Here is a 23851-nt window from a genome sequence, read left to right as displayed (position 1 = left end):
GCAATAAAAAAAAATAGTTTGTTATTAGTGTAAGTTTATGGAAGAGAAATAAGATGCAACCTATAATTTTGATTTTATTCAATCAAAATGATGTCTTCTGTGGAGATGGAATTTGTTAATTTGAAATAATCCACTCCTGCCTATAAAATGTTTTTGTGTAACTCTCCTGCAGACTAATTTAGGCATTGGTATGTTCAGAAGCACGGGAACCCCTGCTGTACCAAACTCCCATAAATGGTGTTAAACAATCATGAAATCAAATAACAGATTAACACCACGTTTGTCCCAGGAACTAAGTGCAAGTACAGGTTCTGTCAAGGGAAAATTGTATCAGCAACCCAGTTCAGTAAACTTGTAGCAAGCTTTCTCAAGCAAGCTTTCTCATTGTTACTGGGGTTAGATGGTTTCGCATAATATATTTTTATTATCAATGTGTCTCTCATGGGTGCATATATCCATTGATTCCAGCACTCTGTTTTTATTTCTTCCCCTGGTGCTGCTTGGAGTGCCAAAGTTACGGAAGCGTCACAGCCATCGTGTGTTCTTTTAATTCCTTTCGCACCAATTTTTCTCCCCTCTTCACTGGTGCATTGGCTATACACGGCAGTGCGGTGCAGGCGCGGTACTCACTGTGAGGCTGCCCGTTCCGATCGGGGGGCCCTGGCTGGGATGCGGGCGGGCCCGCAGCGTTCCCGGGGCACCGGGGCTGTGCTCGGTCACCGCTCCGCGCCCCAGCCCTCACACCCGGCCCGCCGGGGCTGTGCTCGGTCACCGCTCCGCGCCCCAGCCCTCACACCCGGCCCGCCGGGTCTGCGCTCGGTCACCGCTCGGTGCCCCAGCCCTCACACCCGGCCCGCCGGGGCGCCCTCTGGCGGCGCAGCCGCTGCCGGGGGCCGGGCCTGGGCGGAGCCTGGCGCAGCCAATCAAGCCCGCCCGGCACGTTCAAACGGGGTGGGGGCGGCGTCGCGGCCCGAGCGGAGCTGGGCGCTGCGGGGCGGCGGTTGAGGAGGGGCGCGCTCAGGTGAGGGACGGACCCACCCACCCACCCTTCCTTCCGCGTCCCGGCGGGGCTTCCCCTCTGCGGGCCGTGCTCTGGGCAGCCGCGGGGCTGTGGGTCGCGGGGGGCGGCGGCGCGTCCGGAGGTGCAGCTGCCGCCACCTCCGCGCCCTCTCCCTGAGGGCGGGCCCGTGGCCGTGCGGGGTCGGCCGGGGCTCGGCCGGGAGGGAGGGACGGAGGGGAGCTTTGCTGAGGGGTAACAGAGCTGCCGGTTGCTCCAGCTTTGAGCGCTTGCGTTTCCTATCTAGTTAGTGGTTGTAATTCTTTAAAAGAGGGGAATGAGCATATTTCTCATTCTGAGTTCAGTTCTCAAGAACTGAACCTCATTCCTTATTGTAGAACGAAGTAGGCTTTAAAGGGGAGTTTCACTTTTCTCCAGAAAGGCTTTGTTATTATTCATAAGGCACAGCTGTGGCGAGAGGAGGGGAGAACTTACAAGATTTATGTTAAAGGATGGTCTTTCCAGAAAACACACCATTCATAGCTTACATCCGTGTTTCTCTATTTACTGACTGCTAGAGGGAACCATAAAGCTTGTATTTTACTAGTCACGTAACATACTTTCCTGTCTGAAACTGGACTGAGCAATAAATACACTGCTCTGAAACGTTGACATTTTCCTCAAAAGTTGTGAGCTATGAAAACTGTACAGTCATGACATGTGTAAGTGGATGTAATTGCATAAATTCTGACAGTACTCTGAAAGCTACTACTTAAAGTGTAACATTAAAGGAAACTTCTGTTGGAGCAGTGGCTAAATGATTTCTTCTACTTCACTTGCTCTCATCTCGCTTGCCTTTTTTTTTCCTGACCATCTACTGCTGTTGTTAATGACACTGCAGCTTTTAATGGATCAAAGGCGGGTGACTTCTTGTTGGCTTGTAACTATGCATTAAATGCAGTTGACAAGTCTGCAGTGTGTATTAATATCAAACCTGATACAACCTAATAACTATGATGCAGATGCAACAGGGAGAACATGCTTTCCTATACAGATTATATATATAGAGCTTTGAAAAGATTTACATGTAGAAAGGACAGGGGGTATACTTTACAGTTTTCTTTTATCCCCTAGGCCAGGTATCTTTTGTTTTGCTATTTGTACCAGAGTGAACTAAAATAACGTCCAAAGTTACTACTAATAGTCATCTTTATTTCCTGTTCTGATACTGGGTTATATATTGCATATCAAAATCCTGGTAAAAATCTTCCTTCCATGTTTACAGACTTCCTATTCAAGGTTAATTTTGTTGTTCTGCTGGAGTCTGTTAGCTGTGAAACACAAAGAGTGTAAATAGATATGAGTGAATGGAGACATGATCTGGAATGTCCTCAGTTTGGAAATCATGGTAGATCATTTGGAAGAAATATCCATTGTCATCTTTTTGCTAAATAGTTAGATTGTTCTTTTTATCAACCGGTGCTCTTTCTGATGCTTGGTTTGCTTACTGAAACAAATCATAGAAGTCAATAAATCAAGTCAAATAGCCTTTTGTTGGAAGCAGTCATTCAGATATAAAAGAATTATTTTTTTTTAAATACCAGAGGTAAAACAGGATACTAGTTGTTCTTAATGTTTGGGAACATGTACTGCAGTGTGTCTAAGGAGCTCCCCATGCAGCAAAACATCACTTACACTGCACATCAACATCATAAAAATTTATTTGCTTTGTCTCCCCAGATTCCTCATGAAGCAGCAACTAGAAATAATCCTTTAGGAAAGTGCTGTACTTTTCAACATTTGGGTTTTAATTAGCTGGAAGAGAAGATGCCTATTTACACAGTTCCTGCCAGGAGCCCTGCTGGGCCAAGATGCGCAGCCACCTTGCAGAAACCTTCCTCACACAGTACCCTGGCCAGCAGTAAAGCATCTGGGCAGCAGCTGAGGTCACAGGCACTGGGAGAAAAGGATGGGCTGCCTTCATGTCCTCAGAGTAAGACTGAGGAAGTAAATAGGACCTATGTGATTTCAGCTTGTGCAAAAGTGACTGATGTGTCAACTTCTTTTAAACTAGAAGGCAGATTAACACTCCAGAGGAGAACTGGAGCAAGCAAAAAATCAGTGTCTGGTAGTGACACAGCACAGAGTACAGAGGAGCTCCAAACAGAGAAAAGACTGACTCTGCGCAGGCGTGTGAGGACTGGCTCCACAGAGAGGAGTAAAATTAATCAGAATACTGTGCCTAGAAAAGGAAATGATGACTTTGATGCACAAGGAAATGACAAGATTGCACTTCCACAAAATATTAAGGGTACAGATGGTGTTAAACCAAACCCAAAGTTAACTGAGGGTCAGTCAAGTACCAAGTTGCAGCACAACCTGAACAGCAAGGATGCCTTTAGTTTAGTTGGTGGTGTCTGTGAAAATGCTATCAACACGTGTTCAAAAGATAAGAGAAGCACTGCTGACATAAAGTTTCAAGATGAAGCTCCTAAATCAGAACGGTTCATTACCTCAAAATGTGCTAATAGTCTGTCAGGAGAGCAGCTGAATGGAAAAGGCAATATAAATAAGCTAGCTGGAAAGCAAAAGGTACAGCACTTGATAAAACACAGCAGCTTGGAAAGACCAAGGACACCAGCAAAGGTTTTAACAGAAAGATTTGCACTTACACCAAAGAGCAGCACTTCTCTAGACCAACCATCTCTCAAGCTGGCCTCAAATGAACAAAAACCTCATCTGCAAGTTTTAGCCAAGAAATTCCCCAGTGTCTCCAGCTCTCTTCCTGTGGGCACCAGTTCAGAAACAAAAGGGAACCCAGAAGGTTTAGCTGAGAGCAGCAGTGCTGGGGAAGATGATTTCAAGGTGAAAAACAGCAAAGTGATTGTAGCTGTGCGGGTGCGGCCCTTCAGTAACAGGTTTGTGTCCTGGGCTTGTCTGGTGCTGTGTGTTGAGTTCTACTTTGTTCTTGTTATTTCATCATTGATCCAATAAGGATATAATACATACCTGGTAATTACCTGATACTTCATGTAACACTAAGATTTTATTGAGAAACTGAATTGATTTTATTGGTGTTTGGGTCTGTTTTTTACATATTCATTAACAAAAGTGTTTTGAACCTTAATACTCTGTATGGATATTTTTAGCAATGATCATTGATTTTTTAATTTTCCATTAGACAGTGAAATTACTAACTTAAAGCATACAGCTTATATATTTTTTTTTATTTTCCCACTTTTTCCTTTCAGAGAGAAAACTGAAGACTCATTCCCTGTGGTCTCCATGAGTGGTTCAGAGACAATTGTACAAAATCCATCCACAAACCAAGTTTACAGTTTCAGTTATGACTTCTCCTTCTGGTCTTTTGATAAGAGTCATCCTAATTTTGCAAGCCAAGCTATGATTTATGAAACTCTGGCACTGCCACTCCTTGAAAGAGCTTTTGAGGGATACAATGCTTGTCTTTTTGCTTATGGGCAGACTGGCTCTGGAAAATCATACACGTAAGTTGCTAATAATAATTGTTAAAATTCTGCCAATTGTTATGCCATATTAAGTCATGAAAGAGATGGAATGGAATAGATTTCAGAGTGAATGAATTGTGTCAAAATGTTATTGTGTATTTTAAAAATAATTATATCAGTACTTTACAAAAGTTAACTTTAGAATATTTTTGTGTATGTGACCCTGACTTCTTTCTATTTTTAATGGAGAAAATAAAAACTTTTCTGAGATTTTAGGGAAAAAACCCCTTTTTTAATGCAGAGAGCTTGTCAGACTCTCCCAGTGGTGTTTTTCACCAGTGTTTGTTATTTTGTGCATGAAGTGGCATAGTAAAGTATAGCAAGTTTTTTGGAAAAGACATTTAAGAGATCATTATAATTAGGATCCTTATGCTTCAGAACTTTAAATAAATCCAGATGTTTGTGGCACTGCTTATTTGAAATCAAATCTTTGCACAAAATAATCCCAGATAAGTAACATTTTTAGGGTTTATAGCCAATTGTGTATACCTTATTTATATTTTTGAAATAGAATGCCTAGTGAGCTGTTTGGTTTCCAAACATGCATCTATTAAAATTAGTTTGAGTTTTATAATTCCTATGAGGTGCTATAGATTTTTAATAAAGGTAGTTGAGTACCAGAAATGTTTTTGTTCAATTTACAATAAATATAGAACTTAGACAGAAGTAAGTTCCCTCTCAAGTGGGTGAACTTCCATTTTAAGTCGATGAACTCAGTTTTTACTTACACTGCTGTTTTTACCTTGGTCTAAAAGAAAGATAAACTCAGGGTTGCAGCTGTTATCCTGTTTGTAGGTTTGTTGTGTTGTATTTGGATTTTTTTCTTTTACTTAAACAATAACTTACCTTTGTGTTTTGAACAAGACTGAAATTAGTATTGGGGTCCTCTGGTCGAGTTTACCCAACAGATTTGTGCTGTGCAGCACTGTGTGTCTCCAGACTGCAGGGGATTAGTGCAGTGCACTGGTGTGCTGCTGTGGCAAAACTCAACAGCAGCAAACTGCACCAGAGCTGGAGACAGGCTTAGGTTGCACTGGAAGTGTGCAGAGAATATGAAACGGAGGCATGGTAAGATACTGGGCATCTGTAGGTTTAGACTCTTCAGCTGCTGTAGAGTCTTAGTTTTACTTGGGTTTTCAAACTATTTCTCAATGGATGAAATAGAAAATACCTCTGGATATCACCTTGTCCCACTCCAGACTTAGACAAGCACCAATTTAGATCAGGTTAATTTCTGTTTCTTGTTGTTGTATAACTTAGATGTGAGTGGCATGGCAACTGTAGAGCTGTACAGTTAATGTTAAAACTGTCTATGGAGAGTCACAAAACTAAACCAGCAGGATTTTTGTGACTGCAGGATGATGGGATTTGATGAAGACCGAGGAATAATTCCAAGACTTTGTGAAGATCTTTTCAATCAAATAGCACAAATGGACGAGGAACAGGTGATATGCTTGTGCCATTGGACTGTGGGGAAAGTGATATTTAGTGCTGATCCCTTTATTAGTGTTCATATTCTTCTGCTGATTCAAATCTTATTTGTGTTGATAGCTCTGATTCATGGTGTTCCCTAAACAGTTAAAATCTACATTGTTTTGCTTCCTTAATGGCAGTAATGTGAGGAAGAAATATGGGCATGATATTTTTGTTGTCACTAGACAAGGATTCTTTCCTCTGTATTGCATGTCTTACATTTTAAGATATATGTAAGGAAAGGCAAAAACAAAATCCCAGTGGGCTCCATACTTTCAGTGAAGGCTGTAAAATAGAGCTCAAAAATAGGAATTTATTGTTAAACATCATGTATCAAAGCAAAATGCACTGTAATAGTATTCCACTTCTAGTATTCCAGCTCAGTATTCTAGCTGAAACAAAAAATAACTACCCTCACTTTCATTTTTTGAGTGGTTGTTTGTGTCTGTAATGACTGACTATCTTTAATTTTATTAGGTTTTGTATCATCTTGAAATGAGCTTCTTTGAAGTATACAATGAGAAAATTCATGATTTGCTTGTCTTTAAAGCTGAAAATGGACAGAAGAAACAACAAGTAAGTTGCTCACAGAATCAAGTTGTCTGCATAACCTTTAAGGAGTGACATTTATTCTGAAACAAAAATGCACTAATGACAAGTGATCATTGTCTTTAATCTACGTACATTAGTTGGGATTCAAGTAAAAAAACAAATAAAAATATCAAAATATCACCAGATGACTTAAAGCAAAAAGCTTGTCACTGGACAAATGCTGAGCAATGCTGAAATACAAACAAAATGATTCAGTAGAATCCATCAAAAAAGTTAAAATCTCCCCTTATATACAAAATGAAGATGATCTTATAAGCCTTTATAAAAAGTCTCCTAGGATATATCTAAATGTCCAGCTTATAATAACAATCTTCTGTACAATATAACTTGAGTTATAATCTTGTAATTTAGATGGAGGTTGTTTTTTTTTAACCTGGTTGTCTCTTAAGGAACTGGAGGAGGGGGAAAGAAACAAGACTGGACTGATTAACTAGTTAAGTATCACTAGTTAAACCAGTTTAGCTAGTGTTTAGTGGTTGTGTATTAAAATATGTAGAACTGTAAATTAAAGAAATTTGTCTTAAATAGTGTATATAAGGAAGGAATTATTATGTCTGATTTGTCAAAAAAAAGTACTTTCTGTGCCTTGACATTGAGCACTATCCTGGCCACTTGTGTGTAAATTAAATATTAGTTTATAATAGATGGAACAGATGGTATGCAAAAGTTGATATGCAACATCCACCTTGGTGTTGAAATAAGTCCTTTAGCCTAAGCTTAGATGGACTTCTTATAAAGAAATGAAGACTCTACTGTCTTGTCTAAAGCAGAAGTGCTTTCACTCTGAGTTTTGTTGGTGATTTTGGGGTTAGCTACTTAGAAACATAATAGATTTATGTTGTAGAATCTTTTATTAAGATATTCCTGAGTACTAGATCCAACTAAGGCACTCCTAATAATTTTTATTTTGAAATTATTCTCATCAGCTTCGTGTAAGAGAACATCCAGTGTTAGGACCATATGTGGAAGGCCTGACAGTGTAAGTCTGAACTTATTTGTTAACTGTTTGTTATCTGTACTTATTTTAACAGATGTATGGTGTAATCCTGAAAAAGGATATCTTGAGGGCTCTATGAAAGCTTGTGTACTCACCAGTAAATTAAGCAAGATCCTAGTGTTATGTAGTATTACAGAAATGCATACCCATGAATAGCTTGATATATTTTCTTAATTGCCTTAGTGAAATCTAAAAGTGTAGAAGTCTCAAGACAACTGAAGCTTTCATTATGTATTTGTATTTTGTTTGTAACTGGGAAAATGGTTCAGAACTCAGGCAGGGAAACCTATAGAAAGAAAATTGAACCCAAACTTTCTAATTTTTCCCCCCGCTCTAGGAACGTTGTCCGTTCTTACTCTGATATTCAGGTAAGAGTTTTTTGGTTACTAAAATGGAATACAAATATTTTTGCCTTCTCCTCTTCTGCTTACTGCTGAAAAATAAATTCCATGGATGGAAAGAAAATGTTTAACAGACTGTCCAGTAGTCTATGATATTTCAGCTGATTTTGTGAAAAAGTGATGTAAACTAGTCCTGTATAATGGAGCTGAATAGATTTGTACAGTCAAGTATCACTGTTCACATTGTTATTTCTAAAATTTAGCTTTTAAGTCTTCTCTTATAGTCATAATTTGTCTTAATAAATGTATTTGCAAAATTTTAATCTTCAGTTAACCATCCAAAGTAGAGTTTGGTTTCATGTCCTGATTTTTCTCTTTTACAGAGTTGGCTTGAACTAGGTAATAAGCAGAGAGCAACAGCTGCTACAGTAATGAATGACAAGAGCTCAAGATCTCATTCTGTCTTCACCCTTGTCATGACACAAACCAAGGTATTCTGGGGGTTTTGTGTATCTGTTTAAATCTGGTAGTAGAAAGTTCTTTTGTGTGTACAGCCTACAAAATTGTGAGAATATACTTGAAGATCTTTGAGTAAAGCACAGGACATTTTAACGTGGCTTTCTACAGCACAGAACTTGTTTTATTTTACATGCTTTGAGTAGATTCTGATGTCTTTGTGCTAAGTATATTTATAGCAGCAGTATAAATATGTCTAGGCTGACAGATCTAGGAGTAGTTCCAAGCTTCTCAGTGTGAGTTTTGAGATGTAACAGGAATCCTAATTGAGGCTAGATTGAATTTCACACTGCTGCCAACACATCTTAGCTTCTAAGAAGGTTGGTCTGTTTGAGGTGTGTGGCTGTGCTGAGTTCCTGCAGGCAACAAACTGGGGCACTGGTAGGAGATGCAATTTCTGCTCAGTTTCAACACACTTCACTGAATAAATGTTTTCTTGCTTCAGGATGCTTCTTCCCCAAGTGTCTCCAGGATATAGGGACTACAACTGCTCATCTGATTTACAGATGCTTAAAAGACAAAACCTGACTTAGTGATGTGAGCCTGAAGACAGAAATGGAATAGGTAGAGCTCCTCAGGAGTTGACAGACTGTCAGTTTTCTCCATCGACAAATGACTTGTTGGCTGGGGCATTCTGGTCTTGATTGGTTTAATATTTTGTCCCAGTTTCCTGAATTTTCTCCTTTCTTCATCCCCTTGCCAGTCTCACCACTATTATTGATTTTTCTCTCTCTCAGCTGTTCCTGAGTTTTTCCACTGACTCGTTAACTCATCTTCATTGGTCTAAGTCAGTAACAGCTTACTGATTTGCATGTTTATTGGATAACTGCAATTGGATTGACTGCAATTATCATGCACACTTCAGAGCCAAACCCCTGGTTTGGTAATCTGTTGGGTTTGCAGTTTATGCTTGTGCAGTTATTCAGCCCCAGCTAACTGATACTATGGTTATAAATCTGAGCTTAATCTCCTTCAAGGGATATACACAAGAGCATCCTGTCAAAAATTAAACGGCAGCATGAAATTTTTATGTATTGAATGTGAACAGCTTGTCCGATTTCTGCTCCTCCTCAGGGTTTTTATTTTGCTTTGAATGCCAGCTTCTCCCTTTCTTTCCAGGTAGAATTTGTGAATGAAGAACAGTGTGATCGCAGGCTCACCAGTTACATAAATCTCATTGATCTAGCTGGCAGTGAATGCTGTACAAAGGCTCAGACCACTGGAGAAAGGCTGAAGGTAAATCAAGAGTGAAAATCTGTGGAAAAGGCTTGATTTGGAAGAACACACTTAAACTCCAAAGCATGCTCACCAGGACTTCTGGGGAGGACCTGTAGCTATAAAAGGATGCATATAGCCCTTATGCTTGCCAGTATTACATCACATTTTGCCAGTGAGAGTGGGTGGCCTGAAGAAGCTCTTGAACTGTGCAATGTGGCAGATCTTGCTTAGAACACCTCTCCCCATGTTATGTAGGTCTAATGATCCTGCAGAAGGAGGGAGGGGGAACAGTTTATATGACTTTGGAAATCATGAAACCAATATCACATGGAGTTGATGCTTGCCCCTTCTTAGATTTTTCTAATAAGAGACTTTATTTCAAGCTGCCTTTGTAAGTTTGATGGCTCTTAACACTACTTGTTTTAAGGGCAGGGTCTTTGTTCTTTCAAAATGAAGATGCTCTTCCATCTTATTGTTTTTTAATAACTGGGGACATTTAACATGGTACAGCTGTAGCATACATTGAACAAACATAATTAATCAACAATATAGTTGTTAACATCACACATGAAACTGCAACTGTATCATAAATATTTGTATTTTTGCTTTGTGTAGGAAGGTGTGAGTATCAATAAATCACTGTTGACCCTTGGAAGGGTTATTTCTGCCCTGTCTAAACAGTCTCAAAATGGAAAGAAAACTTTCATTCCTTACCGGGAATCTGTCCTTACCTGGTACGTACATTCTATAGCGATTAAGGCTCTCTCAGGTTGTGGTTTTCTCATCTATTCACGATGCATCTCTTCCCATCCTTTCTCTCCCTCTTTCTCTTATGACCTGTGGAGGGCAGAATTTGCCTGTTGCATCAGATAAAGACCAAACAGAAGCTTGGTTTGTGTTTTAAGCAGCTAACAGTCCCTCTCAAATAAGTAGCAAAACCCTGGGTATTTTGTATTTAATCTGTTCCGATTGGGAAGTTTTGAATTTTCTGTCAGTGTGAGGGCCAGGGATTGACTGGTATTGTCCTGTCCAATGAAGGCTGCTAAAGGAGAGTCTTGGTGGCAATTCCCAAACAACCATGATAGCCACAGTGAGCCCAGCTGCCAGCAGCACGGAGGAGACGCTCAGCACCCTTCGCTATGCCAAACAGGCTTGTTCAATTATCAACATTGCTAAAGTAAATGAAGATGTCAATGTCAAACTAATCAGAGGTGAGCCTGACCTTTCATCAGTCTTTCAGGGTTGTCATTTGCATGTGTGTTTAGCTTATTTCTTATAAGAGTTGTTACTGCTAATATTCTGTTGTGTTGACTGACCTCTTGTCAACTAGACTAATACAGCTTTGGATGTCTTCCTTTTAATATTGTTGTTCTTTGTGAGCTTTTTTATTTTCCAAAATGCAAGTGAGATCTTAGGCTACACTTGAGAACCAGAAATAGAGAAAGATGTTTTGTTTTAAAATAAATAACAGGATTTATTTTGTACTGTTGTACTGAAGTGTATTTTACCTTTATTTTTTACATGTACTGTATGTCTGGTTTTTCTCATGTAGAATTAAAAGCTGAAATTGAAAAACTGAGGGCAGCTCAGAAAAGTGCTCTGAACACTGATCGTGAAAAATACCGGCGTTATTTGCAGGAAATAACATCTCTGAGGGTAGAATTGCACCAGCAGGAGAGAAACATGGCAGAAATGCAAAGGTCAGGCACTCATTAATGTCTTAATTTAAAATGAAAATGGTAAAATTTGTATGCTGTAATTTTCTCTTAATATGTTATTTTTTCCATATATTAAGGGCCTGGAAAGAAAAACTTGAACAAGCAGAAAAAAGGAAATTGGAAGACATAAAAGAATTACAGGTACTTTTTTTTTCTATAGGACATAAAGCAGAAAATATAACCCCTCAGCAAGCCTTGCAGAAGAATAAGAACAGTGTAAGATTTGGTTTCCCTAATACTCACCTTGCAACAGATTGCTGTGACTTCTTTGAAAAATTTAATGTAGATATTCATTGCTTTATGAATGCATAAAGTAAACTGTTTTTTAATGCAGAGCTCTTTTTTATCTAGAAAGCTGGAATTGCATTCAAAATGGACAATCATTTACCAAACCTTGTCAATCTCAATGAAGATCCTCAGCTTTCTGAGGTGCTGTTATATATGATCAAAGAAGGAGAAACTACAGTTGGAAGGTGTACACCAAATTCAAAACATGACATCCAGCTTTCTGGAGTGCTGATTGCTGATGACCATTGGTTTGTAGTGTTGTTTTTATATTTTAAATTTCTTCTTACCCTTCCCTTTCTTTTGGAGTCACTCTTCCTTCTGGCAGTAACAAAATATAGTCTTCTAGCCAAGACAATACTATGTAGGGATATGTTTTGTACTGCTCAAGGATTAAGGCAGCTACCCTCTGTTCCCTCTAGAAATCTGTGAACTGATATAGTTTAGTTTCTTTGTTTATTGCATTCATGTAGCAAAGGTTTCTTCTGCAGCATTTCTATAGAATAAGACCTGATCAAATGATGCTGTGTGATAGATAAATGTTACATTAAGTTCAGTGGAAAAGTGAAATGCCTTGACAGTTTTAATTTAATAAAAACAGCAGCTTGGCTGTTCTGGAGAAATATTGCTCAAAGTGCATTCCCTGCAACTGGTCCCCCAAAAAATGCTGTAAGAAATGTAACTAATCAGTTACTAAAACCATGCAAGTCACATTATCAAAGAAATTCTCAGATGGCAGGGTATTGCAGTAAGTTTCTAGCAGTGGATTCCTAGATATAAATATAGGTTCTCTACCAAAATATAGGTTGTCATTCAGTAGTTGTGTTGTACCTAAGTAGTATGAAGACAATACACACCTAGGAAAACAATAGCATCTAAAGCTTGAATTTTAGTCTATTAAGAAGCATCACCTGCAATTACCATGAGCTACTAATACTGCAAATGTTTCTTGTTTTCAGTGTTATTAAAAATACTGTTGGCAAAGTAAGTATTATTCCACTTAGAGAAGCCAAGACATATGTAAATGGGAAATGCATTTTGGACCCAACAATTCTGCATCATGTAAGTAATTGATCTGGTAATAGTAATTTGTGCATGTGTGGGTTTCTTTGCTTTGTTAATATCTCGGCTTCAGACTGCAGGTTTTCTGAGAATGCTTTGTAACCATAAATATTTGTCTCTTCTCTTTGATTTCTAGCTTCACCTGCACGTTTTAAGAACTGAAAATTTGCTTATAGATCTGAAAGTTTCAGCAGAATTTTTTTTCTCCCAATAGGGTGATCGAGTGATTCTTGGGGGAGACCATTATTTCAGGTTTAATCATCCAGCAGAGGTTCAGAAAGTGAAAACACCTTCTTGTGGGACTTTGTCTTTGCATGATGGTCCAAAAGATTTTGAATTTGCAAAGAATGAACTACTGATTGCACAGCGAACACAGTAAGTATTGATTCTTCTTGTTCTGAAAATAAGTTCAGTTGTTAATTCAACCATGCAATTAGTTTTAGAAGTAACTGAAGATTATTAATTATTTCACAAGGGGGGAAGTAGCAACTCCATTTGTAATGGAAGTCACAGACTTGCCTGGAATGATGTACACCTCTAAGCTTCAATCACCACAAGCTAACCCAGATACCAACAATCTAGACCACTATTAGAGAAACCCTGAGCTCCAGGGGTCCTCAGAGTACTGTTTATCTCTTTAATTATGTTTCTATCCAATCATGTGATGAGTCTGAAAATGACTTTTGATGTTTTAAAGAGATTGAAAATCTGATAAGTAAACGCCTTAGGAAAATGAGAAGAACTCAAAGTAATAGCCTTAGGTCTTCTGTGATGGAGAATTTGAGAGAGAGTGAAATGTTATTTGTACTTACTTCATTATGGGGTGTTATTAAACCAGAGGACTCATTGATTTAAAATTTAATTTTGTGTCTGAATGTGATTTAGTGAATTTCCATCAGAGTCTTTAAATTTGTGAAAATGATGTAATAAAATAAATGTGGAAATTGAGTGGATTTGAAATTCTGGAATGTCTTAAATGTCTTTCATATTTACATTGGAAGTGTCTACATTTTGACACCATGTAAAGTATGTAAGTTTTTTGTTAAAAAAGAATTAAACCCTTATGAGAGAAAAAAAGATTATAATCTGTATGCATCTTATAAGAGACAAACAGCAGCAATCTAAATGTATGACACTTGTAGGCTTGAATCAGAAATTGAAGAGGCACGACTCAAAGCCAAGGAAGAAATGATGCAAAGCGTCCAGATAGCAAAAGAGATGGTTCAACAAGAACTGACCTCACAAAAAGAAGCGTATGAGAGCAAAATAAAATCCCTGGAAGCAGAGGTGGTAAGTTGTCATTGCATCATTACATGAAGTATATCAATCAGGTAAACCAGAAACTGTAGCATGTGGTATCTGCTTTTTCAGTGCTTGCTTGGCCTTGCTTTGTGTGGCTTTGGTTCTCTTTTGCATATTTTAGCAGCATGTTAGAGAATGCAAAGCCTCATTCTTGAAAAAAAGTCAACCTTAGTTACAGAAGAAGTTGTAAAGTCGTTATCCTCTTCAGAGTTACTCCAGGAATTGTAACTTGTAAGCAAAGAAAAATACCTACAGAATCTACCTTTATTGTATGAGGCTTTTAATTCACTATACTGGATTGATTAATACAGTTTTATTTTGTCTTTCCAAGCTTGTATGCTGCTTTGTAATTGCTTTTTTTCAGTGCAGTTGCAACATGCATAAGTTGACATAAAATTTGGTATATTGTGGTAAAAAAAATAATGATGTATCTCATATCTTACATAGTCTATAGAAGACCTAAAGTGATGCTTGTGAACTGGGATAAAACTATTGCTGACCTTGGGCTGTGTAGGTCAGAGGCTGCACATTTAAAATGTATGGAATATCTGCCTGAAGGATGGGTCAGAAATTCTGTAGGAGTATTCCTCCTCTCACTTTTCCTTTTTGATATTAGAGAGAAGAATCTCGTAAGAAGCAAATCCAAGAACTGAATAACCAAAAAGCCACAACCAAAATACAGGAGCTGGAGAAGGCAAAGAAAAGCCTTGAGCTAGAACTCCACTTCAATAAGAAGCGTTTAGAAATGGAGACCTTAGCCACCAAGCAGGTGATTGAAAAAAAAAACCTTTTAGGGCAATAAACTCTGGTTTGGTTGGGGGACTTTTTTAAATTATTTTTTTGAAAATCAATTATTGTAAAGGAAATGATTTTATGCAGAAGAACTGATGTTTCGTTTGCAACCTGAGTATGCTAATGTATTAATGTTGGGGATTAGCTAATGCTGATCTCATTTCTTAAATAATGTGGATGGTTTTGTTCCTGCACCAAAATTTAGCAACTGTTGCCTTTGCCAAAAGTTATTACTTCAGGCATTAATGTAAGTAATGTCTGAGTCTTGGCTGGTGTTTGTACTTGTTGCAGCAGTCAGATATATATAACCTTTTAAAAAAGCTGTTCCTCTTTAATTCCAGGGTTTTTTTTGAGCATGGCAATGTGTAAGCAAACCCAGAGAACTGTCAGTTTGAAAATGAATTATTTTATATTAGCATAGCAGATGTCCAGTATAAAATTCTTTTTGTGAGTCTTGAAAATGCCAGGAACAGAAAATTTAGCTTCAACAAACAGTATTAAGAGTTGAGATTTTTTTTTTTACTACTGCCCATTTTCCCCCAGGCTCTAGAAGACCATACTATTCGTCATGCAAAGATAGTGGAAGCTCTGGAAGCTGAGAAGCAGAAGATTGCTGAGGAAATACATGCCCTTCAGAAGAACCATGGCAGTGGGAATAAATCAGTGATGGGTATGTAATGCATGGTGTTACAAAGGCAATGCTGGCTTCTCTTTCCTCAGTGGGCATGGGTGATGGGTATTGATACAGGAACCTTTTCTGTTCCACTGATACTTCTCCAGTGATCCTGACCAAGAACAGCCTTCTGGTTGTTGCAATCCTTTCTATTCATCAGCTGTATGTATGGACTGCTTTAAAAGCTCTGTTTAATCCCACTCAGGGTGGTTAGGGGGACATACCTGTAGTCTGTATTTATTCCAGTTACTTAAAAGTTGTTTCCTGTCTGTCTCCACTGGTCAGGCATTAATTCATTGGGGAAACTGAGTAACATTTTCTTCAGTTTCTTATCTTGGATTAATAATAATAATAATATAGTGTCTAGTCTTATGCCTCTATTTCTGAAATACCCTTTTCCCCAACCATTTAAAAGAGTTATCTTGCCTGGAAGGGTAATGTTTTCCCAATGTGTTGAGAATTCTTGGAACTATTGTTGTTCCAAGAAAATTACTTTTTTGCTTTTGGATGTGGTTTCTTTTCTGCCTTTTAGTTTTGAAACCCAAAGTTGTTGCATCACATTGTTTGGTTCACAAAATCAGTATGTTCTATATTCTTTATTAGTTCCACTGAACTGGAAGTCTCTGAAGCTGTCTGTGATGATTAAAGAGGCTAATGCCATTAGCACTGCACTAGGGAAAAACACTGTTTTCTGCAGGTCAGTATCTGAGTTACTTAATTATAATGTGTATATGTAATAGTTGTATAATATTTATGTATATATTTGGGGATGGATTCAGGATGTGCAGTGGGCTGTTGGTGTTTCTTTTAACAGTCTTGTGCAATTGAACATGATAAATTTCTTTTCCAAACTGTTGTTAGTTAGGTGTGTAGCTGAGCCTTGGTATTTTGAAATGGGAATGTCCAATTTGATCAAAACTTTAAAGGTATGCTATAGACAATTGACTTTGAATTTAGTGTGCTTTGGAGGTGAATCTTTTGATGCCCATGTCCACCTTACTTAGGTTCACTTATTAAAGTGGTCCTAAAGTGCAGTAACTGAGGTGCATGATGTCTGAAGAAATTTTTGTGTGTGGGTCACGTTTTTAGTTTCTGTATAATCCTACCTACCAGTATCTTATTTATTTTTGTAGTATTAATTTTTGTCTTGATTTTTGTCTTCTTTTATTTTAACTTTCTCCAATTCTTAGGCATGACAAAATAGATGACAAAACAGGAACAGTGTCTTCTATTCAGGTGCGGGTTCGTAACATCAAACTGGGAATAACAACTTTTTGGAGCCTAGAGAAATTTGAATGCAAACTAGCAGCAATGAAAGAACTCTATGAGGTCAGTAACAATTGAAGAAGAACCACTAGTAATCAGTAACATTTTGTCAAAGATAAGGTTTTGGTAACGCATACAGGAGGAAAATCTTTGTGATTTTTTGGGTTGTATGTCTTAAACAGCAAGATACATGACTACTTCTCACTAAAAACATGCAGATGCATTTGTCTATTAAACAAAAAGAATACAATAAAAACAAATTACTTAATTCAGGTCATTTTGAGTAGAGTAAGAAGCAGTAAAGCAAGGACTGCTTTGTGATTCTTTTGGTTGTTCAATTGTTTTATATTGTAAAAGAACTTGAATTTCTAAATTGAGTTTTCATTATTATGTTCTATTTATCCATATGTTGACTACTTTGTCGCTTTTTCTGTTTAACTCTTGTCCTCCCCTGTGTTTCCTTTATTTTTTCAGAGTAAGGATAGAAATGAAGCTGTTGTTGATGTGTTTTATGATCCTGCTGATGAGTGGGAACCTGACCTTTCAGACAGCTCCATTTCCTCGCTTTCCAGAAGAAGGTAAAAGTAATTTGTAGCTACTCTGCTATGCTCAAAACAAAGCAAAAAATTGTGTAGCTATCTAAATATATCTTGTATAGATATATTGTGTATATCTAAATATACTTCTGTTCCACTCTCTTACTTTCATCTGGTGAGTCTTCTCTTGTATTCACTCATTCTCTTGGATTTCCTCCATGGACAAATAAAAGGAACAAAAGTTGCATGTAGAGCTTTCCAAAGCATCAGTGCAGAGTGAAAAGTGTAGTTTTTAATGTTTCCTTCCCACTTTTATACTGTCAAAGCATTGTTTTTAAGGAGTAAATTGCATATGGTCTGGGACCTTGCATTTGACGTTTTAGCCTCATAACAGTATTTATAACTGACTCACACATTTGTGCAATCTGTAGCTCATCATGGAAATGCTTGATGAGGAGAAATGCTGTTCTTTTCAAGGTTTTTCATGTTCTTTTGTCATCCTTTCCTAGAAGTAGAAGCTTCATGAAGAACAAGAGAATTTCTGGATGTTTGTCTGAGATAAAATTGCAATCTATTCAAAATAAACACACTTCCTATGTATCAGGTACTTTCTAAATAGCAGAACACATTTCATTTCATACTCAGAATTTGAACCTACCACATGCATAAACTGTGGATGCTTCTGATGGTTGTTTGAAAATTATGGGTTGGAAAGCAAAATAAAAAATGTCCTGTTTATGATACCTTCAAATATGTAATGTCAAGCTGTTCACAGTAGGGGTCTCTGTATTTTTCATTATCCTTTCTTAGGGCAAAACCTTCCTGACCAGCACTTTATAAGCCTAATTTAAGAAATTTATCTAAAACATTACTTTGCTTAACTATGTGGGTTAACTGGAGAAAGAGGCTGAATTCTGAAACAGTAATATAGAGACTTCATTTGCTTGAGTTGTTATTAATTCAATTGCAAAGGTTTCCCCAAGCTTTTGGCCAGGTTTTACAACCTTTGTTTTCCTGAAGTATAGGATGCTTTAGTCTTCCAAATATTTGAATGCATTCAGTTATTTTAGGTTGGTTGGATTTTATTTTTTTATTTCTCTGTAGCTTTGATTGTTGAAACAAATGTATTCATGCTAAGGAATTTCACTATGGAATTTCTCTTTGTACTAACAGAACTTATAAGCTGTTAGAACATTTTACACATTTTTTTTTCCGAATGACTGCCTTGAGTAAGTAAATGTCTTTAGAAAAGTCATTAAAAAGACACATGGACTGCAAACTCCTATGAAGAGTTTCATGCATGTATTTTTTGCTTTTAACTTGTACAGGTTCATTGAACAAGTCCAGCATGTGCTCAAGCATTTCTGAATTGTTTCTTCCTGGAATTTGCAAGGAATCTCTAAGTTCAGCTTTAGATTTGCTGGAACAGAATCATGAAGGAGGAAAAAGCATAGCAGATAGTCTCCTTACTAATTTGTTAATAATTTTTTCTGGAGCATCTGCCATTTCCAAAGCCTATGAACAGCAAGATGAAGAATGTCAGGAAAACTGTAAGTCTCATTTTCATAGTGGTTTAAATATTTCTAATGACTTGTCTTTCAGATGCACAAGCATTTATGTCCTTGTCAGTCACAAGAATTAATGTTCCTCTGTTCATTTGCAGGAATTCAATTTTCATTTCTTTCTCTTGTAGTTTTCTCTCTTGATCGTGCTGCTCAGTCCTACAGCATCAGAATTGTCTCTGCTTTTGACCAGATTGTGGTTATAAGTAAACTCTGGCTTAATAATGTCCAAAAGTGTCCTGGATCTAGAAAAGTTGATGAAGAAATGAAACAGGAAATAAAGAACTTGGGAGGTTATTTACAGTTGCTGTTGCAGGTAAAGCATATTAAAGAATTCATCTGTGTATAGAAAACTTCTCTGCATTAATGTAGTATTTATTATAGACTTACTAAAAGCACTTATATGTCCAGTGTGTGTAATTACAAAAAAATGCACCTAAGGAAGATAAATAGCCAAGGCTGCATTTTTGGCTAAGCTTGTAGTTCCATGTGCTAGTGGAGAGTAATGCAGATTTCCTGTGCCCAGGCCCTGACAAAAGCATTGGTTCTTACTGATAAAATGGTAAAATGAAACATGCAATAACAGCAAATGATAGTTTAGACTATGAAGTGCTGCTGTTTATAACCTCATAAACCTGTGGCCAGTGAATATTATTTTTGTGCACACTACAGCCTTGTGAATCTATTGTTCCTTTTAAACTATGTAGTATAATGGTATGGTTTCTCTGTGGTTGCAAGGCATGATTTTTTAGCTGTTCCAAATAAGTAATTGGAAATAGGCAGGTGTAAAGCTGCAAATGCCTGAGTACTGTGTGCTAGGAACTCTTGCTGTACAGAAGGTGTGTATTCTTTGACCAGAGGTGCTTTCTGGCATCAGTGGAAATGTGCCTTTGTTTCCCAGGGGTGTTCTTCAGATATATCCTCGATGGTAACAGAAGCATGGAGCAAAGTGAACCAAACAGTGAAACAAACAATGAAGTACATAGGACACTTGGCAGTAGTCACAACAACTGATATTTCATTTCCTGAAGAGAACAACATTCCTGCCTCTAGTTTACAGGTGAAGAAATGTTTCTTAGAAATACTGATTATGAATAGTAATTCTAGTGTTGAGGTCACACTTACTATTGGTAACTGAACTCTGGAGCAAATTGTCCCATATAGCAACTTCATCAACCAAATTAAGTATATTTAGAGTTTATCTAATACTTCAAATTTAGGGCGAAAATGCATGTATTAATACCCTTGATTTTTTTTCCTTAAAAACCACATCCTTGGAATCTGTTTAAGTTAAACCTATGAAGAGAAATAAGAGTATGGTGCTTTTAGGAATGTACCTGCACTGTGATGATACACTGAGGTGACACAAGTCTATCTGTTTCACTACTTATATTTTAGTAATCTGTATCCCAGTACCACACTGAATATACAAAAATCTGACCTGAGCTCCTGTGGTCCAAGGACGATGTGTCTGAATAGACTTGCACTGAATAATTTGCTCAAAACAAACTTATTTCTAGTCTACTGTAGAAAAATTGTTTTAATTCAAGACCACATTAATTTCTTTAACCATTGCATTTGGAACCTTTGTTTTAAAAGGAATTTGTACTTGCCATTTATGATGGAGTAGGCTCAGGACTGGAGTGTCTCATTGATGCTGTACAGGAGAAAGCAAGAATAGTACAGAAAGAAGTTGTGAAACAATGTCCACAAAATGAGGTGAGATGAAATGAAGATTAAAAACTGCTACTATATCTTGGAGGCACTTGATCATGTTTTGTTTCTTGTGCTTGTATTTTAAGTCATGAGGATGATGCTGTAGGGAGTTACACAAAGTAGAGAATAAAGTATAAGGAGTAAGCACCATAGGTAAAAATATTTCTGCAGCTGTTTGAAAATTCCAGTAGGGAAGTTTGGGTACCCCTTGGAAGCACACCACTTTCATAGTGGGTAAGCCCTTTGGACAGAGAGCCTGGCTGAATTCCAAGAAAATACTTGAGAAAGAATGAAATCTTCTGAGTGATAAATTGTTCCTCTCAAGGACAGCAAAATTTTCTGCCTACTCAGGTTTACACTGTTGTCATTCTTAATCCTACAGATAGTAGTGAAACAATCCAATATACTTTATTTCAATGTCTTTTGCTTAACTCCCAAATGCTTTGGGTATCCAGCAAATGGAACTGAGCACTCTGCTTTCCAAATAATGCTGTTCACTTGCAGCTAATTCTGAAGTATCTGCTGTACATGCTTGTCCCTGGAGCAACTACTGTAAGGATGGAAAGAAAATGCCAGAGATACCCCTGCCACTTAGAATGACAGAGATACAAAGTTACAGGACAACCTTTCTGTAGTGAATATTTAAATATGTTCATTTGATCTTCCCCTAGGAAGGGGTTTAAAACCCTGCAGATGTAATTAATGCTTTCTACCAGGTAATGTTTTATTTGAAGAATTGCATGTTAAGTTGCAGAAAATTCTATTTCTTTGGGTATTTCTCTCTTTAGTATGTCAGTGTTTGCTCTTTTTCATTTAATGTACCTTGACTTGAATGAAGTGTACAATATAATGAAAAGTTTCTTTGTAGATTCAAAATCGAATAAAGGATAACGTGGTGGCATTAGCCAGATTCCTTGAGAATAACATGTCTTACTGCAGAAAGGTAAGAGAAATCTTTCCCAAAATGTGTGCTTTGAGTCTGGTATTTAAATTTTAAGGATGCATTTATCTAAGAAGAGGACTGTGTATATATATATATATATATATACACACACGCGTGCATACTGATTGCATGCTAACACCTCCTGTCACAGCAGCATTCCTGTGACTGGAAAACTAACTTTCCTTGCTCTGCATTTCCACTCAAAACTCACTTATTTTAATTTTACTTAAGATAAAGGATTTCTGGAGGTACTTGTATCTTCCTTTTTGTGCTGATCTTGAACAGCCTAACTACCTGTTGTGGTTTTTTTTAAGTTGAAAGATCAGCTTTGCTGGTGTAATTTTATAACTACTGCCATTGTTTATTTCCATAGTTACTGGTATTTTGAATTAAAAACCAGTATAGATGATTTAGCCTCTCAGAGCCAAGCAATTCCTGGATTTTCATGTCATTTGCTCTTTTCTTCTTTTCCTAACCCTGTCAACCATGTGCAGTTGTGCATTCTTTTCAGTGCTGTCTTATATGACATGACACTGATTTGATTTTGTGTTTCAGCATTGGCTTGATCTATGTGACTGAAACCATAATAGGCATGTTTAGTAGTTAATACACTGTGTTGTATTTGATTCTCTTGAAATTGCTCTTTATTAATACAGAAGGAAACAGAATCTCAGCTGCCAGAAGAAGAGTCTCTATACCGAGAAATAAGGAAGAGCACTAAGATTGCAGTGAAGTATTTGGAATTGGAGCAGTGCCTGACTGAAGTCTGTCAAATTGTGTCTTCCATGTTCCAAGGTATTGGCTGAGTTACCACCTGTAACCTACAGGCTACAGGAGACTTGCAAAGGGAGAGGGCTCTTTGGTACCTGCAAAATGCTGCAGTTGATTCTTTTTGTTTCTGTTTCTTATAGGTTTATACAGAAACACCAGCCCTCTCAGGAGCTTTGCAGAAAATATTTCTGTCATTGCTGGATATTTTAACAACTATTTCAGTTTATTTGCCTTGTCTTCTGCGAACAACCCTATCCAGAAAATGCACGTGCCTTTTACGAACCTGGATGAACTGGACTCCCTGGTTGATTCCCTTATTATGAATTTTGAACTTGAGCAAAGACAGCCATCACTGCAATCTCAAATTATTTGTAATGAAACTGCTGAGACTCGAGGAGGACAGGTTGAAACAGGTCAGGTTGAATTTGCTTGGAAACAGGATGGGATTTCAGAATGCACACAGACTCCAGAGCTTTCAGCTGGTAGGATAGAATGGGTATAAAATATTATTATCAAGAAATTAAAGAGAACTCTTTACTATTGCAACATATCAAAAAAAGCTACAATTTATTGCTAATATTATTAGTGAGTGAGTGGTGGGACAGTAAAATGCCATGTTTGTCTAAGTACCCTATATTTCACCAAAGAAAAAAAACATTCCTAAAGAGGCTGTCAAACTTCAAAATATTATTCCTTTTGTTTTAATTGAAGTCTATTACTACCTAATTTTATAAAAAATAATTTTATTTTTTTGAATTTTTGCTTCACCTCAGCTGCATTATAATCTAGTAATGCTACTGCAACTTGAAAGTGTTTTTTATGCCTTTTTTAAACAGAGCAAAAACTTTGTATTTATTTATGTAGAGGAAAATACAAGCTAGTCAAACTACTTTAAAGCCTTATTTGATGAATGTTTTTTAAAGTGGTTTTTAGTTCATTGAAGAAACTGCACTTAAAGTATCAATGATGCTGTTCAAAGTAATCTGAAGTAAGTTTATGTTGGGTTTGTTGCTCGTGAGTTATCTTTTGATTACTGAAATAATTTTCTCTACTATTCATATTGTAATAGAAGCATATCTATTCCTACATATAAATGATCCCAGGTTGTAGAGAGCTTCCCAATTTCCTTGAGCTTGTAGTCATTGCTAAACAAGCCAACAGTGTTGAGAAATTCAGAAGGTAAAAGCTAAGGTTTTTTTCCTATACATCAATGCATCTGTTGTGGTTTATGCCCAGCTGGAAGCACCACAAAGCCACTTCCTTGCTCCCCCATCAGTGGGGGAGAATCAGAAGGGTAAAAGTGAGAAAATTCCTGGCTTGAAATATAAACAGTTTAATAGGGGAAGCAGAAGCCACACACACAAGCAAAGCAAAACAAGGAATTCATTCACTGCTTCCCATGGTCTTTGCCATGGGCTGCAGGGGAATCTCTGCTCCCATGCCTGGAGCATCTCCCCTACTTCAGCATGGGGTTGTGGGTCCTTCCCACAGACTGCAGTTCCTCATGAACTGCTCCAGTGTGGGTCCCTTCCATGGGGTGCAGT

The 23851-nt window shown here is 37.6% G+C and overlaps 1 protein-coding gene across 1 annotated transcript; it reads left to right on the top strand.

Annotated features, from left to right (window-relative positions):
• Positions 1 to 2824: 2824 nt before the first annotated feature.
• Positions 2825 to 22809, top strand: KIF14 (kinesin family member 14). The gene is made up of 29 exons (XM_058030393.1): positions 2825 to 3915; positions 4249 to 4503; positions 5882 to 5969; positions 6475 to 6573; positions 7536 to 7588; positions 7944 to 7974; positions 8331 to 8438; positions 9583 to 9699; positions 10297 to 10415; positions 10720 to 10892; positions 11234 to 11381; positions 11477 to 11540; positions 11751 to 11935; positions 12644 to 12746; positions 12961 to 13121; positions 13889 to 14036; positions 14665 to 14817; positions 15384 to 15510; positions 16117 to 16210; positions 16704 to 16842; positions 17254 to 17357; positions 17825 to 17919; positions 18644 to 18865; positions 19009 to 19193; positions 19779 to 19937; positions 20477 to 20596; positions 21462 to 21536; positions 22193 to 22331; positions 22448 to 22809. Exons 1-29 carry the CDS (start codon positions 2825 to 2827, stop codon positions 22807 to 22809), a joined length of 4917 nt encoding a protein of 1638 aa, XP_057886376.1.
• Positions 22810 to 23851: the final 1042 nt, after the last annotated feature.

The sequence above is a fragment of the Melospiza georgiana genome, chromosome 9, assembly GCF_028018845.1.
Source record: "Melospiza georgiana isolate bMelGeo1 chromosome 9, bMelGeo1.pri, whole genome shotgun sequence".
In the NCBI taxonomy this organism is placed as follows: Eukaryota; Metazoa; Chordata; class Aves; order Passeriformes; family Passerellidae; genus Melospiza; species Melospiza georgiana.
The sequence above is the reverse complement of the archived record's forward strand: the minus strand, read 5'-3'. Positions and strand labels throughout refer to the sequence as shown.

Coding starts and splice junctions, on each gene's coding strand:
- KIF14 (XM_058030393.1), top strand. CDS start 2,825: ATGCCTATTTACACAGTTCCTGCCAGGAGCCCTGCTGGGCCAAGATGC. Junction 3,916..4,248: donor GTGCGGCCCTTCAGTAACAG/GTTTGTGTCCTG, acceptor TTTTCCTTTCAG/AGAGAAAACTGAAGACTCAT. Junction 4,504..5,881: donor GGCTCTGGAAAATCATACAC/GTAAGTTGCTAA, acceptor TTGTGACTGCAG/GATGATGGGATTTGATGAAG.